General features: G+C 51.3%; 1 protein-coding gene across 1 annotated transcript in view; it reads left to right on the top strand.

Annotated features, from left to right (window-relative positions):
* Positions 1-20,144, top strand: part of PLEKHG4 (pleckstrin homology domain containing, family G (with RhoGef domain) member 4) — a gene marked incomplete at its 5' end in the record, with an annotated part of 52,862 nt that overhangs the window by 28,993 nt on the left and 3,725 nt on the right. The window contains 4 exons of the mRNA XM_010021316.1: positions 15,958-16,895; positions 18,092-18,341; positions 19,075-19,164; positions 19,484-19,708. Coding sequence (XP_010019618.1) covers positions 15,958-16,895; positions 18,092-18,341; positions 19,075-19,164; positions 19,484-19,708 — 1,503 coding nt within the window. The remainder of the gene's footprint in view (positions 1-15,957; positions 16,896-18,091; positions 18,342-19,074; positions 19,165-19,483; positions 19,709-20,144) is intronic.

The raw sequence follows: 20,144 nt of genomic DNA, 5'->3' as shown, positions 1-20,144 counted from the left end.
CAGATGTAGGTGCCACTTAGTTGCTGCCTCTGAGCTGTTTTGGCTGCCAGAAGTGCTCAGGGGAGGGGGGAGGAAATTCAGCTAGACATGAAGACATCAAGAAGCATTCTGTGTGAGGGAGGAGAGTGGAGAAGACAGCCCAGAACATTATTGCTGTCAGGACATGGGAGGATTCAGTTGTTTTGGGAATGCTCTGCAGGCCCACTCTAGCTCATCTGTGCAGTTTGCCGTGCAGGTGGGGGAGCCTCCTGTGGGAATCTGTAAGTTTTTAATTTTTTTCCCCTCCAATGGAGAGGAAAGTACCTCCTGTGCTGTAGGAGAACAGTGCTTGAGCACAGACATTCAGGGGCTGCTGTAATCCCTGAAACACCCTTTGCCATCATGGGGATCCAGGGAAGGATCCCAGAAAGGGTGGTTTTTGTTATGTTTCTTCTGATAACCAGAGGCACAGAAAGGTGCTAAGATGTGCTTTGGCATATTGGCAGTTCTGTCGCCAAGCCAAACATTGATCCTATAGGAAGCCACACAACCAAAGCTGGAAATCTGGAACACAAACATGGACCGTAGCACATGATGGCTACTCCATTCTCCTCTGGAGCACAGACATGGACTGCAGCACATGATGTTCTCCATTCAGGTACAGGAACTACATTGTGGTAGCAGCTCTTGCGCTAACAGGGTGGTGAGCCAGGACTCAACAGCAGTGGGTGTCCTTTCACAGCTTCAAAGCCTTCCAAAGCCAGGGCCATTTGCAAGGGCACAGGTGTTACACAGACCCCAACGGTGGCCCGTATCTTTTCTTAGGGCATCATGGCACTGCTCATACAGCTTCATTCTGGGGGATGACAACTGGAGAATGCCCTTCTTGTGGCAGCAGCACCGTCATCCCTCATGGTTGTGCCTTTTATACTGCACAGTGAAAACTGAATGATGGTGGCACAGGGTGTCTGCACAATGTGTTGGTGTGGAGGTATCTTGCTTTAGTGAGGGAGGAGGATTTTGATCTCACTGGTTTCAGTAGAACTATAAACAATGCTGGTGGTGTAAATACAACACGTATGTACCGTGAACTGGTGGCCAACTGAAATCAGGGAAGGGGGGAACATCCTGCAGCTGTAGGGTGAGTGCAGGGGCTGCTGTGCAGCATGGCAGTTCTTTCAGTAGTGGTTATTTTGATCTTGATCTCCACAACGCTTTTTGCTTCCCAAAGCAAAGTCAGTGGTGTAGTCTGGGAGGCAGAGGAAAGCAGGAGATTTTTATCTTCAGCTGCTTTCACTCTTTTCTAATGCTGAGCTGCTTTGACCTTCCTGCAGTGATCTTGTCAGCGCCTGCCTAACCCCCCGTCTCTTCCTTAATATCTGGCAGGATATCCACAGCAGGAGTCTACGCTAAGCAATGTCTTTGATTTTCCTTCTTGTAAAGAGCCTGCAGCATACTAGACCCCAGGATTTGGGGAAGGAGCCTGAGGATGAGTAAGGCATATACACTATGGTAATTAGCTGGCAAGCTCAGATCTCTCCAAACATGTCAGCATGCGCCAAGGGAGCGTAGCACCCACCACAGGAATCATCATATTCATCTCATGTACCTCACTGACTACTAGGAATGGGAGGCTCTGTTCTGCTAGCCCTTCTGCTTTGTGTGGGGGGCAGGGGTTTTGTAGCGTGCTGACATGGCCTATGGGACAGCACAGCACAACCCCATATGGTCCATCAAGGCTGTACTGCTTTTTCACTGCTTGGCAGTTCCTGATGGCCTGTCTAAGCTCCCTGTGATGAAGCAGGCTGAGCTGGGCCAGACCACATGGAGCTTGCACATTGGCTGGCAGGGTTCCCTCCCCAAAGCCATGACTGATGCCAAGCTGGATGTTTCTGTTTGTCCTGCTTCCTTTGTGGCAGGAGCTCTTGGTGCCTAATGAGGGCTGGATGGTGTCTGGGCTGAGGCAGGGGTTCTGGGGGAAGCTGCCTTCCCCATCTCTGGCAGTAGGATGAGGGTTGTTTCTCAGTACCACAGATTCAGTGCGGGCATATTCAGGGACCTGCCATCTTCCTGTGGCTTCAAGCCTGGGTTGGCCGCTGTCCTTTGCTTACTCAGTTCTAAAAGACTGTATTGGGTTCTGGCACCAGGTGTGCCACATGGTGCTTCGGAGAGAACTGGAAAGCCAGTAACACTGCCGTAGCACACCATCATTGCCAGGAGGAGCTAGAGCAAGCCCCTCTTTTCCCTGTCTGCCTTGTCAGCCTTCATGTTTTTTCCTTTCTCAAGCTTTCTTTGGGTGAAGTTATTTCCCAAGTCACTCCTCCAGCTCTGGGGCAACAAGACAAGAGGGGTGTCGAGCTGTTGGAACAAGTCCCTAGGAGGCCATGGAGATGCTGCAAGGGCTGGAGCACCTCTGCTTGGAGACACTCTGAGAGAGCTGGGCTTGTTCAGCCTGGAGAGGAGAAAGTTCCGGGAGACCTTAGAGCAGCTTCAGTGCCTAAAGGGGCTACAAGAAACTTGGAGAGGGGCTTTGGACAAGGGCCTGTAGGGACATGACAAGGGGGAATGGCTTTAACCTGACAAAGGGGACAGTGAGATGAGATCTTAGGAAGAAATCCTTCCCTGTGAGGGTGCTGAGGCCCTGGCAGAGGGAGCATAGAGAAGCTGTGGCTGCCCCATCCCTGGCAGTGTTAATACCAGCTTGGATGGGGCTTGGAGCAACCTGCACTAGTGGAAGGTGTCTCTGCCCTTAGCAAGGGATTGGAACTGGATGAGCTTTAAGGTCCCTTCTAACCCAAACCATTCCAGGATTTTGAGTCTTATAATCCAGATCTCCGCATGCTGTTGACTTTACCATCAGCAAAGTGTCTGGACCACAGGCTTGGAATGGTCCATGTGAGAGCTGTGTGCCCTGTCAGGACTGCAGCCACCTAACTCAGTGTTGTGTCTAATGTGCTGAAGCACTCAGCATGGGCTCTGCCCGCCCTGGAATGACAACCAGTGCTGCAGAAGGTCAGCAGTGAAGGCACAGAATGCTGCTGCCACAAGTCACTCGGGGAGAAGGCACTGACCCAACAGGAAAAGGCAGAGTCCCATCACCCAGTTCAGCACCTGCATCCCCTACAGCCTGCAGTCATGTGGTGCCCAGAGCCTCACGCTGAACTGCCTCTATCATTACAGCAGGGCCTGAGGCAGCTCCAGGGGCTTTTTCCTGCTTATCAGGCTGTTGTGCAAGATGTTGCCTCTTTTGGTGCTCAGGAAAAGTATGAGCATTGCTTTACACTGGCCTGGGAGCCTCTTGCAGCATAGGCTCTTGCCTTGTATTTGGTTTCTGAGGGAAGTTGTTCCGAGTCCCACTGCTCAGGACTGGTGGTGGAGTGAGGCTGGTTGAGAAATGGCAACATTTCCCTTGTTGGGATTTCTGTGGGGTCTGCTCCATGAGCCATTCCTTCAGTGGCATTCTCTGCCACCTGCAGGTCCCTTCCCTCGAAGAACCCCTGGGCACCAGCCTGTGCTAATTCTGGTTCCTCCGTAGTGATTTCCAGCTGTCCCCAGCTTCTTTCTGCTGCACACAAGTTGCTGCTGCTTCCAAGCTCCACTTAGAGCAAGCAAAATGTTGCCCAACCCCTCTCCATCTGTGTTGACATCTCTCCAGGAGTGGGTTACCTGTGCTCACAAATGGATCTGCCTCCACAGCCAATTCTCCTCTGCTCTCCTTCTCCTGCTCAGCCACTTTGTTCTTTGTGGCTTAGAAAACAAAGCCTTTGGCAAGTGAAGGAGGTGCCTGCCCCTCCTGGGGGAGGGCCAGCTGGCCTGCATTTGATTATGGCAGTGCCTCCTCATTCCTCCCTATTGTCCTTGCTGCTGTAGGAATGCCAGCCTTTTTGCACTCCATCCCGTGAACAAGTGTTGCTGCCTCTGGGGCCCAAAGAGGGGCTGGGACTCTTCTTCCCACTCCTCCAGGCCTGTCTGGCAGGAGAACCTGACCGCACATCTCCATGCACCTTTCCTCTGAGCCACATACACCCGTCCTGACTCCGGCAGCAGATGTACACAGCAAACCCTCTTGTAAGTACCAAGTGTCCAGCGCCCCGGCTGACGTGTGAGTTGTACTGTGACTGTTTGGAACAATGCAGAGAAGGCTTTTCATTCAGCTGCTTGTGTGTGTCTGTGTGCATCCAGCATGAATCAGAATGCTTTGTGTGCAGCTTTTGTGTGCTCAGAGAGAGCCCCGTGGGCTCTGAGCATCTTTGCTTGGTCCCCCCAGATCTCAGGGTTGTGCTGCCTGTAACACAGCAGTGCCTGTCCCTCTTTCCTTTTATTATTGCATGATCATTTCAGGGGGCATAACTTAACTGAGGTAGAAGTTGTTGCTGGGACTTCATTGCCTCCAGACTGGCTGGATGTATGCACAGGACAGGTGGGACCTCTCAGACGCCTGTTAAAGGTTGTGGATGGCAGAAGAAGGGACTGCTCTCCTCAACTGCTCTAAGGTTTGCTGGGTTCCTGTCCCAGGAGGGACTGAGACCTGCTGGCACTGTGTTCCCAGCTTCAAGAGATGGAGGTGAACTTAGGTGTGACATCAGAAATCCAGAGCCTGCTAAATTACCTGATTTCCACAGGTATCATTACCACTCGTTTCTCCCCAGAAGCTTCAGAGCAGCAACTTGCTGATACCGTGTTTTCTGCTGTGCTTCATTTCTGCTGATATACAGTGTCACAGATGATGGTTTTGAGGAAAACAAAAAAAATCAAGTCCCCTTCAGAGGATAAATTATTGATGGTTCTTTTTGCTTAGCCTTTGATGAGGGAAGAAGGGTTGGGAATGCTAGTCTGTGGGAAGCTGGAAAGGATCCTGGTGTCTGTGACCTAAAAGTGAAATTTTTTTTTATTTTTATTTTTTTTTTAAATATATTTTTTCCCTATCACAGGGTGTTTGGCACAGTTTGAGAGTTAATTTTACTGAAAGGTCATTATGATTCCCTGCATTGGGAATGTGCTTGAAGAAGTGGAGAGTAGAACTTAGCGCCGAAGTGGAAAAAGCAGCATTTGGTGTGTCCTACTGTGGTGTGCTTACTGTGAACAGAGGTGCAGGTCGCTGTGCCACAATGCTTGTCTCTTGCTAGCAGTCTTGTGCAGGTCAGAACATGGCTTTGCGCCCCAGCACCTCTGAGCAAACGAGGGTTTGCTGTGGCTTATAACAATATCTCTGGGAGAGGCTTAACATGCTATTCTTTCTCTACCTCTGTGCAGAGATTTGCTTTTACTTTTCCAGGGATGGGCTGTGCAACATTCACAGTAACAGCTTTCACCTGGTTACGGGTGCAGGATGATGAAGGAAGATCCAAGTAGTACAACAGAGAGAAACGTATGCTGTGACTTCCTATGCGGTAAAACTGTTTCAGGGGAAGACACTAGTCTGGCTTCAGTACTGCCTGACAGCAGCTGCCTCATCTTTCTCCTTCCTCAGTTACACTGTGAAGTTGTGCCCCTAGACAGACATCTAGTCTGGTTTGCTCTCCTGTTTCAAGGGTGTCCTTTTTCATGCACAGCCTGGAGCAGTTGGGGGAATGAGCCTCCAGGTAGGAAAATCGATCCTCTGGCAGGATTCATGAAAGGTTAATGTGTGAAATCTCTCCCTTCTCCTTCCTGCCAGGTTTTAGCTGGAGAAGTCTTCCTGCAAGGTTAATAAGCCTCTAAAGTTTACTCTCCCATCAAAGGGGACATTTAAACCTGACCTGCTACAACTCTCATGTATTTTTCTGTCTTGCAAAATCAGCGATTTGGAAACTGTTCTGGTTTAGGAATACTCCAGTAATTCACTGCTAGATCTCCTGGTACCCAAGTTATTTTCTCCTGTGTTTCATCAATGACTTTATTGCTAAATTGGCACCACAGCAGTGCCCTTAGCTCCCACAAGCTCTGTGACAGGAGGTGAGTGTTAAATGGTAGCACTAGCATTGGATACTCCTTTCTGGTTACACAACATGAGTGTGAGACTGGTGCAGAAGTTTTTCCCTCAGTGTTACAGGGCAGCAGTGAATTAATTGGTGTTTTTCACGTGCTAAATCCAAGCACAATTGCAGTTGTAGGTGAGGGGTTCTTGGGTTGAGATGCTTTTGAACACATCCCAGCACCTCAGGCTCTGCTGTAGTGTATTATGATGTCTGTATGATGTGTTTGTGGATTGTGCAGGGAATAAAAGCTTTGATCTGTCTGTCTGGGGTCCTTCTGCCTCCTACTGTGCTGGCTGAATCCTTCCCTCACTGGAGGGCACAGCAGGAAGAAGAGGCTAGGGGAGGTGACCAGTGTGTAGCATCTTCTGGGATGGAGGATGCTCAGGCTCTGCTGTAGTGTATTATGATGTCTGTATGATGTGTTTGTGGATTGTGCAGGGAATAAAAGCTTTGATCTGTCTGTCTGGGGTCCTTCTGCCTCCTACTGTGCTGGCTGAATCCTTCCCTCACTGGAGGGCACAGCAGGAAGAAGAGGCTAGGGGAGGTGACCAGTGTGTAGCATCTTCTGGGATGGAGGATGCTCACCATTCAACTGTCTCTCCTGATCCCAGGAATCCAGCGCGTTCTGCCACTGCTGTATATGTGGGGGGGCAATGCTCGATGTACTGAAAGCACCTTCTGCCTTCGTCCTCAATGATGTTCAGAAAAGGGCAACAGAGCTGGTGAAAGGACTGGAGCACAAGGGTGATTAGGAACAGCTGAGGGACCTGGGGGTGTTTAGCCTAGAGAAGAGAAGGCTGGGGCGGGGGAAGACACCTTATCACTCTCTGCAACTATCTGAAAGGAGGTTGTAGTGAGGTGGGGGTCAGTCTCTTCTCCCAAGGAGCAAGTGATAGGACAAGAAGAAATGGCCTCAAGCTGCACCAGCAGAGGTTTAAACTGGCTATTAGGAAGAAAGTCTTCACCAAAAGGGCTGTCAATCCTTGGACCAGGCTGCCCAGGGAAGTGGGGGAATCACCAACCCTTGGATATCTAAAAGGCATGTAGATGTGGCACTTACGGACATGGTTTAGTGGTGGACTAGGCAGTGTCAGGTTAATGGTTGGACTTGATGATCTTCAAGGTCTTTAACTACCTAAACAATTCTGATTCCTCTGTGTCCTTGGCTGCCCATAAGCATAAAGCTGACAGGTGTGTGGAAGTCTGGGACTGCCCTTCTGTAAATCGGGTGGGATCAAATCTCCTGCAGGATCGTGACACCGGCAGCCAGGCAGTAAGGACAGGGAAGCAGCATTTCCTCACAGCAGGTTTAGGGATTTCCCAGCTCGTGTTGCAGAGGAGTGCATTGCACTTAATGTGCAAGATACGATGCTAGCAGAGATCTTCTCTCAGCTGACCCCAGCACGGTGCATGTGTGTAAAATGTTAGTTTTGGGTGCTTTTTTTTCCCTCTAATCTTGGGAGACGAGCTATGCCGTGTGACAGATTTTCTGCATATTTGTGTGCTGGCATCCATCTGGATGCTCAGATCCTCCTGGAGGCTGGAATTCCCTTTAGTCATGGGAGTTAAATAGATCTGTTCAAGCAATCTGGCCATTAAGCTCCCCTTGGTGTACAGATGGGGCTGAAGTTCACAATGGCTTCCATCTGCATATCAAAGCCCTGGACATATGGACAGGGTTCTCCCCAACACCCGCTCCCTCTGCCCAGGCTCCTTTGCCTGCTCCCTGGGGTTTGCATCCTCCAAGTACATCTTAGTGTGCTCTTGAACTGGGGAGCTATTTCTAGCTTTGTCAGCTACCCTGAAGAAGGGAGGCCCAAAGGTGAACTGGGGTTGCAGCTCCACAAGGCCCAAGCTCCCGCAGTGCAGACAGATCCCATCCCATCACTGAATAATAAATAATAAGAAATTGGTCACAGGGGAAAGGGTGTGAATTGGAGACTACAGAGAAAGCATCTATGTTTCCCCATCCTGGCCCAAGGGCACACTGGAGGCTTCACAATCCCCAGCAGAGCATAAAGACCTCGTTAAAGGGAGCCAGTGCAGAGGGGAGACACTTACACAGCCCAGCTTGTCCTTGCTGGCCTGTGGTGTGTTATTACAGTGGGGTATTGGCACAGTGTAATGATGCGGCTGTTGGGACAGATGGAAAAGCAAAGCATGCAAAAAGACTCTAGAGGCGGTATTAGTCTCTGATAAGTGATTTTTTGCTGTTGTGCAAGTTGCCAGCTTTGACTCATGCATCTTGCCATGGCTTGATCTTTAATCTGGTAATATGAGGCTCTTGGCTCTCTCCAAAGTGAGTTTTCCCCTTCATCAAAAGAAGCCTGAAAATCAGGGAGTCACAGACTGGTTTGGGTTGGAAGGGACCTTAAAGCTCATCCAGTTCCAACTCCCTGGACACCTTCCACTTAGACCAGCTCACTCAAAGCCCTGTCCAACCTGGCCTTAAAATGCACTGCCTTTCTCCTCCTCCTCCTTTTCTAGGCAGTGGTCAAGCACTCCTAAATTCACAGACTCACTTCTTCATATCTTCTGTTTTCTCAGCTATCAATGAGTTACACTCAACATGTGTAAGTCAATCTTCAGCTGCCCAGAGAAGCTGTGGCTGCCCCATCCCTGGCAGTGTTCAAGGCCAGCTTGGATGGGGCTCAGACCAACCAGGTCTAGTGGAAGGTGTCCCTGCCCATGGCAGGGGGTTAGAGGGGGATGAGCTTTAAAGTCCTTTCCAACCCAAACCATTCTGGGATTCTGTGGTTGCATGACTCTATAGTGACTGGTGTAAGGTGTCACGAAGTAAAGGACCAGCCACCGGATTCCAGTTGATAGGAACAGCAGGAGAGGACAGTGGCCAAAATGGGTTTTAGCATGTGGTTTGAGTTTGTCGCTGTGAGCATTAGAAAGGAGGGAGGATAATACCAAAGCAGTGAAACAGGGTCTGCTTTTATTCTGTTAAGAAGGGGTTGTGAGCAGACTCCACTGACAGAAGCTTTGCTGTGGGTGCACAAAGCTGCTGAATAGTCAGTGCCTCAAAGGTGAATAGGCTGGTTTGCAGCAAAGACAAACATGGAAGTTTCTGATCGTGCTAGGAGCAAACCTAGCCCTAGTCCTCTGGACTCAGAGCTTTGAGACACTGAGAAAATCCACTTGGTGGGACAGAAAAAACAGGGAGAGAAATATCAGTGCAAAATCTACCCAAAAACTGTGAGGCAAAAAGGAAGAACCAGGGGGACACTGCACACTGTTGCTGTTGGGAAGTTTTGTGCTGCTGCAGAGCAGTGGGAGCTGTGGGGAGTGCAAATCTCAGACACTTGCTGGTACTCATTTTCTACACACACACACACACACAAATACATACATTTGTGTGTCATATATGCGTATGTGTAGGTGTTTACATAGATACGTAGTGAAACTGGCACAGGCAGGTTGGTGGAAGCTCTGAACTGTGCTGCAGCAGGGGTTGTCGTACCTTGACCAGTGGAGTCAGCCTGTTCCTAATGGAGATTCCTTAGGTGTTGCCTGGCAGTTGCAGCACTTCAGACAGGCAGGCACGCGTCCTGAACGCCAGCACCAGCACAGACAGCCGCATTTGCCCTTGGGGTCCTCGTGCTGTCATCAAGAGAGCAGAAATCATGTGCAATCCTATTTTATCCAATTCTATTCTCCTGTAACTAGTCTCTCCTGGACTTGTCAAGCTTGGCTGCCCTGAGGGGAAATGAAGGGATTTCTGAGCTCTCGTGCTGTTCACCCAGAGTGCTGCTGCAGAACGATTTTCAAGCACGTTGCTCTAATAAGCATCCTTTGATGGTGCTTGGGCTGTGGCATGACAAGACTAACCCTGACCCATGTTGCTTCCCTGACCCCTTGGTCTTCTTTCCTGCCCAGCTGTGGGTAACTGCTTGTTCTCCTTTCTTATGCTTAAATCAGAGGAGTTTGTGTTTGTCTCTCATCCTTTGCCCTCCCACAGGGTTTGTGCAGCATCTGGCACTTGGTAACAGGCAGAAAGGCGAAGGCAGGGTGTCAAGTTTGGTTTCCTTAGCAGCTAGTTTTAGGCGATTTTGACGGTCTCTCCTCTCTTGGAGAGAGAAGGAGGGCACTCTGAGCTACACAGCAGCTCAGGAAGGGTTCAGCTTTTTATTTCAAGAGGATGAGTCCTTTCCTCAGTGTTTAAAGCTGAGATTTAACCAGCTACATCTGCATAGGACTCAGTTGTGATCTGTTTGGTTTCTGCTGCTAATGAATCCCTGGCAGGGCTTCAAATGCAGTTCGGAAAAGTTGAATGCTACAGGGTGGGGAAGAGAGTGACAGTGAACCTCAGTGTACAGAGGAGATACTTCTAACTTGGTGGCTTAGCTGAAATGCTTGTGCTCTGAAATTACAGGGTTTCTTGTCTGTCCAAGTGTAGCTGCCTGCTCGTGGAGCTACACATCTTGGTACAAGTAAGCAGGGGCTTTGGCTTTCAGAGATGTGGAAAAAGCATCTAGGAGGCATCACTTCTCCCAAGCTCTTGTGTGTGGGCTGGGGCTTGCTTTGAATTTTGCTTGAATTTGGGGTTGGTTGGGATGTTTTCTCTCCCTGTTTAAGAGAGGGGATCTGGCCTGCACCCAGTCGGGGTGATCTCTGCAACTTCAGTAGTTCTCATGTGAAGCATGGCCCCTTCCCCTCCGCCTTGACTCTGGTTGCCAGGGCTTCTCAATCTGGTATTCAGGCTAGCAGCATTTGCTTGTGAATAGTCATAGCCAAGATGATGCTCTGAAGCATGGGCTCTGCTGCAGTCTGGCCATAGGCTATGTTAATGTACAGCACTGAGCTGGCCACCAGCAGGGTATGGACCCCCTCTATACGGATGGGAAAGTAGGATCAGGTGTGCTTTTAACCAATTGGTCAACTTGCCAGGGGCATCTCTGTAGGTCTTGCAGAGTTCCCTGCTCTTTCCTTCGTGGGTGCTGTTGGTATGGGTTGGTGGGAGCCTGAGGAAAGCCCAAAGCAGATCCAAGTGAGTGGTGAGACAACCACTTTCTGCTCTAGTGAACTTTGTCTATGAGTTAGCAGAGAAAGAGGCTTGTCAGTGTTTGCCAGCTCACAGCCCTTGTGACAGTAAGGTTTTTTTGCCTGGGTAATTTCGCTTTCAGTATATTTTGATATAAAATGGCTTTTTAATTGTGGCCTTTCTGAACTGTCAGCATACAAGGCAGTCGTCAGCCACAGGTCCCTGCTGTTAGCATGCATGCAGCAGCCTTTGACAAGGGACACATGAGTGTTGTGGGCAGGAGTCAGTTACAAAAGTGGCCTAAAGCCATGCCGGACTTCAGAGGGAATAAGCCCAAATGAGTGTCTGTGATGAGAGGAGCAGGCATTTTCCTGCAAGAGAGCAGCATTTACTTCGGACTCAGTTTCTGATAAGTGCCCTGTGACTCTTTGCTCTTCACTGGCGTCTCGGCTCCGCAGGGTTCAGTGCCAAGACCTCGGGCTTCTGGCAGAGCAGGGCAGCTGCAGGAGCCAGTGCCACCACAATGACACCATGTACATTTGTTGGGAAGTTCACAACAGTACCTGTGATGCTTCGGCCTTGTCTGGCTGCAGCAATTCTTTCTCCTTTGCTGTAAGCCAACCTTGTCTTGCTCTCCAAACTCATGGCTTAAGTGCAGTTAGAGTGAACATGGTGGTGGGAGGTCTTGTTAAATGGGAGTTGTGCAGTTGTCTCTTGCCACAAAGATGTGCCATTATTTGTGTCTCACTAACAAACAGCAGAGTGCAGCCCAGCTTGTGTACAGGAGCTGCACGCAAGCTAGGACAAGGCTTGGTTTGATGATGTTGGTTTCTTTTTCCATTTCCTTGGCATGTTCCCAACTGCTATGCTGTTTCTCTCTCTCTGGGTTGAGAGGAAGTGAAGGGTTTGCAGTCCAGGGACATTGCTGCAGAAGGATGGGGGACTTGGTCTGTCTTGTTGCTGTGCTTCAGTCATTATCCTACAGCTGTGTTGCATCCCTGCCTGCATCAGGATCAGTCTTGGCTTCTCATCACCCTTTTCTCAGATCCTCTGTGCAGTCGCTTCAGGTTCAGAAGGAAACTTTCTTGCAGTAGTTAGTCAACCACCTAGGTGGGTGCATTTTAATTCTGCAGGAAGTTAGAGAGTTTCCGTGCAGACACCCAGTTTCCTATGTGACAAGAAAAATACAGTTACAGTCATCATCTCCCCAGAAGGAGAGATGAAATAGAAGGTTTGGATAAAGGCAGCCCAGCTTGAAATTGCCCCTTATGGCATATGTCTGCTAATGCAGAGTGTGCCTCCTGTCTTGGCTACCCAAAAGGTGTCTTAGAGATCGGAGGCCCTTGAGTATGAGAGGAATCTGGTGGGTTTGTGATAGGTTTGAGTTGGTGAGGTATAGTATCTGAGCGGTGGCTGAGGTGAGGACCCAGGGCCCCTGAAGTCTTTCTGTACAGTGCTGGAAACGTTCCCTGAGCCAGGGCTGAGCAGCTTCTCTTGGTCTGTGATTTCAGGTGGCACTTCAGTGGTGCCAAAGACAAGAGACCCCAGGAGCCTCTGTCCTCAATGCACTGCAAGCCTTGCTAGTGGTGAAATGAACAGTGACCAACACAAGGTGATGGGCTTGAGGGTTGCACCATGCTCCAGGGAAGTCCTTGGCTCTTCCTTATAGCACCGCAGGTTCTGAGGAGCCCCTGCCTTCTTGGGCAGCCTGGCAGGACCAACCTGTTCCTGACTCCTCACGCAGCCCTGTGTGTGCAGGAAGCATGTTAGTCTTTAATCCTGTAATTGAGAGTTTCAGTAGCAACTTGTCTGTAAAGATCAAAAGCAAAGGTACAGGCTTCTTCCTGCCTGGTTCCAGACCTGGTTGGGAAGTTTCAGCTTCCCTGCACATAGGTGCCTCCTCCTCTATACAAGCACCTCTTGCGGCCTGGCAGAGGAGCTGTAGGGCTGCCTGCCCCCAGAAGGCCCCACAGGAGGAGGGCAGTATCCTGGCTTGGCTGAGTGTGGTTAGTAACCTTACCAGGACACAGATGATCACAATACTCATGCCTTCATGAGGGTGTTCCCCGCTGGTTGCCAAGGCACACACGGTCCCTGGAGAGGGCTGTATTTCTTGTGGTAAAAGGGCAGCTGAAGCAGATGATGTGACTGGAGAAAGCCTTGGTGGCCATTTAGCATGTTACCAAGCAAGCTGCAGCGTGTGGAGGGCTGCTCCCATTGTGCAGGGAACAAAGCTGAGCTATTCACTGGCCTGAGACAGGCACTGGGCCTGGAAGAAATGCCATCGAGGTTTAGAGTCATTTCTGTGCAGCCCTTGGAGCCCTGGCCGAGTGCTGACAGATACTATGTGAAAATGAGAGGTGGTAGGGCTGCCTTCCTCTGTGGTTTGCAGCCCCAGTTCCTCCAAACTGTGGCCACATGCAGATCTGCAGTGTTTCCTAGAAATAAAAGGAGATACTTTTCCTCTCGTTCTGTACCATCTGTGCATGCAAGTGAGGTCCCCAGCCTTGGAGAAGGCCTTCACAGGGTGGCTCCCTTCCCAACTGGTTGCTGTAAAGGCCAGGCTGGCCTGCTGGATCTGCTTCTCCTGCACACAGCTCTCAGCACCCTCTTCCAGAGTCCTGTGTTGCCTTTTTAGCTCATCTCTTCCTATCAGTGAGTGAAATGAAGCCAGCATACAGCCTTTGGTCAAGACTACCCATTGACCTCCACAGCCAGAGAGGTGAGACATGCCCTTAGCCCACCCTGACAGCCAGCCCTTGCTCTGGACAGAGCTGGAAGGGGCTGGTGTTGGTTTGTGTGCAGCTGGAGGGAGCAGCTCAAAACCCACAGCAAAATAGGCCATCTGTCACTGCTGTGCAGATCTGCTTGGCTCCACCACACTCAGCATTTCACCTCGCCCTGTGTGCTTCTGCTTCCAGAGAGTATCTGTCTGCACCCCAGATAAATGTGGATTCTCACTGGGTTCTAGCATGTCCTCTGCCTCTGCACCCTCCTTCCAGCCGCCAGCAGTGGGCAAGTCATAGAATCACAGAGTCACAGACTGGTTTAGGCAGGGACACCTTCCATTAGACCAGGTTGCGCCAAGCCCCGGCCAACCTGGCCTTGAACACTGCCAAAGATGGGGCAGCCACAGCTTCTTTGGGCAACCTGTGTCAGTGTCTATCTAAAGTATAAAGGCTGGATGAAGAGAGAGGCAGGTCAGGGGCCTGTTGCTGCCCTAGGCAGGGTGATGGTAAGAGAGCGGGCTGCTGCTCTTCTGGTTGTCCTGTGCTGTGGTTTTATAGGGGTGTGTGAGAAGCATTTTCCCCAAGCAGCTGCTGGTGTTTCTGAAGCAGCTCCTTGCTCTGGATGAATAATGGGTTGGCTGCACACACACCATGCAGCTGCAGCTCAAAAGAGCAGTGTGAATGGCTGTGGGAGCTCCTCTGGAAGCTGTCCCTAGAGTGGCTCTGCTCAGTCTGCAGGCTACCCCTCATGTGCTGGCATTCAGCTCTCGTACAGAGGTGCTTGGCTCTCATAACTGTCCCCCATCCAGAGGCTGGGCAACATGTCAGTGAATCACCTCCTGCCCTCCCTACCTCTGTCACCAACACAGAGTGACTGTTTGACCACTGCGTCCCTGAGGGGGATGCAGTGTCTGGTCCATGTCTGCATAAAGCTAGGATGGATATTCTTGGTGTGTAAGGCATAAAAATAAGTGCTTTAAGCTCTTTGAGTGAAGGCTGCCACAGTAAGGCTGTTGAAAAATTATTTAACGGTAGGCACTTTGTTCCTGGCACAAAGCACAAGTGTCGCTTCTCTGCAGAAACGTAGCAGGTACTTGGAACCTGACAGATCAAGTACTAGAGATGGTCTGGCTTACCTTGAGGGCAGTCTGGGGTGTTTGTGCACATCCACTGATCTTGGGCAGTTGGTGGAAGGCGCCAAGCAGGTCTGTCCTGGGTGTTTTCCCTTCCTTGTGCATCTGATTTTAACAAATAGCTGTTTTCACCAACTGGTAAAGTTTCCTGGTCAGGCTTATGGCAAGTGGTGACATCTTATTCATTCTAGAGTTGGGGCTTGTCATCATCCCTGCATTATAGAGAAAGTAGTGTCTTATGAGCCTGAGCAGTTCAGATTTTTTATTGGTGACAGATAGGTCTTTGTGCACAGTGTTTTGTGGTAAGGCACTCCTGCCTTTTCTGTCACATCAGACCATAGTTTGTCCCACTCCTTGTTTGACTGACATGGCAGAGCAGTTTTAGCAAGGCCAGCAGACGTACCACTGCTAGAGCTAAGCCCTGTGAAACTGCTTCCAGTATTCCTAGAGTATTAGAAATAAACTGCTGAGGTCAGTAGTCGACTCACTAGCACAAGCATGTAGTGCTGGAGCAAGCAGAGCCAGGCAGGTTGGCAAGGCATGGCACACTGCACGGGTGCCAGCAGGCACAGGAGATGCACAAGCTGCAACTGGTCTTGCACAGTCTCTGATTCCTACTTGCTGTAAGGATGGGGCAGAGCACTTGGGATTATCCAGAGCCCAGCTCTCACTGAGCTCCGAGCTTCTGCGTGCCATCAGCTCCAGGGAAATGGCCTGGGGAGCAGCAATCCCATTCCCTGCAATTTACTGATGCCCCCTCGACCTCATTCCATGGTGAGAATGGCTGGGCAAAGGAGGAGGGCAAGTTCCAGGTTTTATACCGAGCAGGGCCATACTGAGGTGTGCAGCCTGCAGCTCTGGTAGTAGCTTCCCCTGGATCCCCTGCCCAGAGAGGACAAACGTGCCCTGCAGTGGTGTGCTCAGGGGCCTGTCGGGAAGGTGGAGCTGTGGCAGAGCAGCCAGCACAGCTGAAGCCCTCTGCATAAAGGAGCTGTTTGTTTTGCTGAATTGTTAAAGCCCTATTCACAATAGCAGCCCCCCCTCCTCTCACACTCGAGGAACTGTAGTGGCCACACACTGATCCTTTCTCTTGTCTTGAGGCACTGAATTAGAGTTACTCTTCATCAAGCCCCTCTGACTGGCTGTTGCCTTTTGTCCTTGCTCTGCAGGCATACGAGTGGGCCTTGGAGGGCATGCGGCACCTTGCGTGCATCAGCATGGAGGACTGCAGCTCTGCTGAGCACTGTGCGGGTGTGATCAACTGCCTGGAGAGTTACAAGGGGCAGCACCCAGACATCAGCGATGCCCGGTTCCAGGAGATGAAGGAGCTGGCATGTGAGCTGAAGAGTGACAAGGGACTCAAGCAGTGGAAGTTTGCATGGTCTAAATGCCAGGAGACCAAGCTGGTTTTTGAAAAGAAACTCGAAGCAGCCTTAAGAACAAGGAGGTCTCTGCTGTCAGACCAGAAACCAGCTCTGGGGGAGCAGCCCCAGGCTGGCAGCCTGTCCCACTGGAGGCACTCCGAGGGGGCCACCTCCAGGTCCCACCGGGACAGGACTTGCAGCACACCGCACTGCTACAACAGGCCCAACTGCTCCCCGGGGTGGGCTAAGGAGAAAGTGCCCTTGCCCTCCCTGAGCTTCCCTGATGATGTCAGTGGTGGGGAAGAGCTCGCCTGCCAAGCCGCTCTCAGCCCTGGTCCTCAGAGCAGAGTTTCTTTTGCCAGTGGGGCCTCCAAGTCTCCAAAGCTGCCTGAAGAAAAGCTAAACCTGGAGAGTATATTAGAAACCCCAGAGGTGAAGCCATCCTGCATATCTACTGCAGCCTCTGGGAAGCTGCCTCCCAGGAGGATGCTCCGGAAGGCCCAAAGCTTTGACCTCCCCTGTGGTGAGAGCCTATGGTCGGGCTGCCAGAGGACACTGAGCGAGCCGGCCAGATATGGCAACACTGGTGTCTTTATCAAGGGGCTGGAGGTGAGCAGCACCGAGCTGGTGGACAGGACGTTCGCTCTGCGGCAGCAAGGCACTCACAACTGGCCTGCAGACTGCCTGCTGCAGGAGGGACCGAGGGGCTGCCTCTCAGTGTCAGAAGCCAAGAGCTGGGGCAGGTAAGTGGCCATGATACTCGGTGCTCGGGTTCTCAGGGTGTTGAAAAGGCAGCCATCAAAGATGTGAAGGGCTCTGCAGTGACAGTTACTTTGGGAGTAAGGCAGATAGATGGAGCTGTAGCTCCAGCTACATACTTTGCTGTAAGACTGCAGCATGGCTAAGCTATGGAGACCCCAGGGATGGGGACTGTGCTTGAAAGGGGATCACCAGGCAGGTCTTTCAGCTGCTCTCACTGGAAAAGATTGAAGAAATCTGGAGAGGGGCTTTGGACAAGGGCCTTGTAGGGACAGGACAAGGGGGAATGGCTTTAACCTGACAGAGGGGACACTGAGATGAGATCTTAGGAAGAAATTCTTCCCTGTGAGGGTGCTGAGGCCCTGGCAGAGGGTGCCTAGAGAAGCTGTGGACAAGAGAAGCTGTGGCTGCCCCATCCCTGGCAGTGTTCAAGGCCAGCTTGGACAGGGCTTGGAGCAACCTGGTCTAGTGGAAGGTGTCCCTGCCCATGGCAGGGGGTTGGAACTGGATGAGCTTTAAGGTCCCTTCCAACCCAAACCAGTCTGGGATTCCAGTTCCAGAGAGATGAGAAATGAGTGCAGGGGGACCACAGACCTTCTCCACTGCCACTGCTCTGAATGGGAGGGCTGGGGACATCCCTTTCTGAAAGGGGTCTCTGATACCCTACCATGTGTCATGAAAACTCGTAGCAGGGGATGAATACCAGCAGACAGTAAAATAACTGCTGTGCTTCCCAAGGGAGTGATGCAGCAGTCCTCCTGACCATGGGTACTGTGGCAGTCCCACTTTTGGGTCCTCTGAACAGGCAGAAGAGTTGGCCTAAGGAAGGCTGAGAGGCAGGGAAAGCAGGCACACGTTTGAGTAGCTATGTTTGGTGCTGCACTGCCTCACAGTGGAAACCTCGAGTACCTAAGAGCAATCCTTTTGGAGACGTGCGGAGCAACCCGTGCTAGGAATTGCTGTTTGCTGACCAAGTGATAAAAGATTTGTTTCTCACTCTCATTTATACTAGCAGAAGCCCAGCAGCACCTGTGTCCATGGCTTGTGTTCTCCACCTCATCTCCATGCTGGGTCTCGGGGAGGGCTTCTCTAGGGATAGTCCTATGGTCTGCGGGCCCTGTGACTGCTGTAGCCCTGTTGCAGGCTGGGCCTCTTCATGGTTGAGTGTTTCCTCTTGCAGCAAGCTGCGGCACATCATCGATGAGATGGTAACCACGGAGCGCGAATATGTGAGGTCGCTTTGCTACATCATCGACAGCTACTTCCCTGAGATGGAGCGCCTGGACCTCCCCCAGGACCTGCGTGGGAAGCGCAGCGTCATTTTTGGGAACCTGGAGAAACTCTATGACTTCCACAGCCAGTACTTCCTGCGGGAGCTGGAGAGCTGCTGCAACCACCCACTGCGAGTCAGCCACTGCTTCCTCCGACATGTAAGGCATCAGCACCTCATCCTCAGGGCTGGGTTCCTTGAGACACCTGCGTGGCTCCTCTGCCCAGCAGTGCCTGTACATCTGGCTGCTCACCTGCATGTTAGTGGGTTGTGGCTCTCTTCAGGACCCTTTACTGGGTTGGTTTGTCCATCACCAGCTCAAATGCTAGGCTGGACTGGGATGGCGCTGTGAGGCTGAGCCCAGGCAGCAGCAGATGCTTTTTGTTTCCTGTGGCTCTTCACTACCAAGAGTCAGTGCCAGGGAGGCAAAGCGTCTGCTCCTTAGAGCCCACCTGCTTATGCAAGGGTATCCCTTACCCTGTCTTCTGTCTTTGGTGTCTGTGTGGAGTGATTTCAGTGAGTGGGGAGGTACAGACTTGCTGCTCTTGTTGGAAAGGGCTGCTAGGGAAAAGCACGGGCCACTGGTCTTAAGCTCAGCTGCTTCTTGCATGTTTGCTGCTACCAGGTGAATGGCATCTGTGGGGAATGTAAGGTGCAAGGAGTAACAGGACAATGGATTAAAAAGTCTTAGCTATTGTAGGAGTAGGAAGACAAGAGCATTCCCTGACTCTTAATGAACTTGAAGCAAAGTCAATCCTGAAACAAAGTCACTCCTTATGTCATAGGAGGCTTTGGTGCAGCTTGGGGAGGCAGCACTAGACTAATCAACCCAGGGCATGGCTATGCCTGTGTCCTGGGCAGGTGTTAGTCTCACATGGGGATCTCTTTTGCAGAAAGACCAGTTTGGGATGTACGCATTGTATAGCAAGAACAAGCCAAAGTCGGACTCACTGCTGGCCAGCCATGGGAATATCTTCTTTAAGGTAGATTATACTGCCTGCATCGCAATTGCTTTTTGTGTTTGGGTCCCTGATCCGTTTAAACAAGTCCAACTTCCCTGCTAAAGGCATGCTTAGCACTGCCTCTGCTTTCCTGGCACAGCTCTGCACAAGTGTGCAGGGGGGGACAGGGGCAGAGATATGCAGCAAGTGCTTTGGAAAGGAGCACAGCACTGGTCCTAGGACCTTGCGTTACCCTGCAGAGCAAAGAGAGCACCGCAGTGAGAAGAGCCGTGTCAGTGCCTGCCTGGGGACATGGCGTGCTCCACGGATGCTGCTGCCTTCACTCTGCTGCATTTCTCAGTTCAAGCAGGTGCAGCTTGGGGATAAGATGGACCTGGCCTCCTACCTGCTGAAACCCATCCAGCGGATGAGCAAATATGCCCTGCTCCTGAAAGACCTGATCAAAGAGTGCAGCGAGGCACAAGAGCAGGAGCTGGGATACCTCCGTGCTGCTGAGGAGATGGTGAAGTTTCAGCTCCGGCACGGGAACGACCTCCTGGCCATGGATGCCATCCGTGACTGTGATGTACGTTAGTGTCTTCCCCTGCCAGGGGGGTAAAACCACTCTTTTCCCCCTTATCTAGACTTAAGGTCTGTGGGTCATATGTTGAGCCCCCCCTCAACTTCCTACAGTGAGCAGGATGCCAGAACAGCATAGGAGGACTATTGAGGCACAGGGCAAGGGAACAGCAGGGCTGGAGGTCTCCTTGATCTGTTAGGACAGACAGTGTGGATGCTGTTACTTTTTGCTGGGTGAGCTGCTTGTCACAACATGCTCCTTGGTGCTTACTGGTGAGGTGGAGCAGCCTGGCAGCCCTTGCAGGTGGCATCCTGCAGGCTGCCTTGGGGCTTTCATTTCTTCTGAGGTGGTGATAAGAGGGTCAGGCAGTTTGCAAGAAGGAATTCAAATGGATGCTGATGCCCAGAGTAGGCCAAAATCAACTAGGTGGGACTTGAGGGAG

Source organism: Nestor notabilis, unplaced genomic scaffold, assembly GCF_000696875.1.
Source record: "Nestor notabilis isolate BGI_N333 unplaced genomic scaffold, ASM69687v1 scaffold6599, whole genome shotgun sequence".
Lineage (NCBI taxonomy): Eukaryota > Metazoa > Chordata > Aves > Psittaciformes > Psittacidae > Nestor > Nestor notabilis.
Note: the sequence above shows the minus strand (reverse complement) of the source record. Positions and strands in the feature narration are given on the sequence as shown.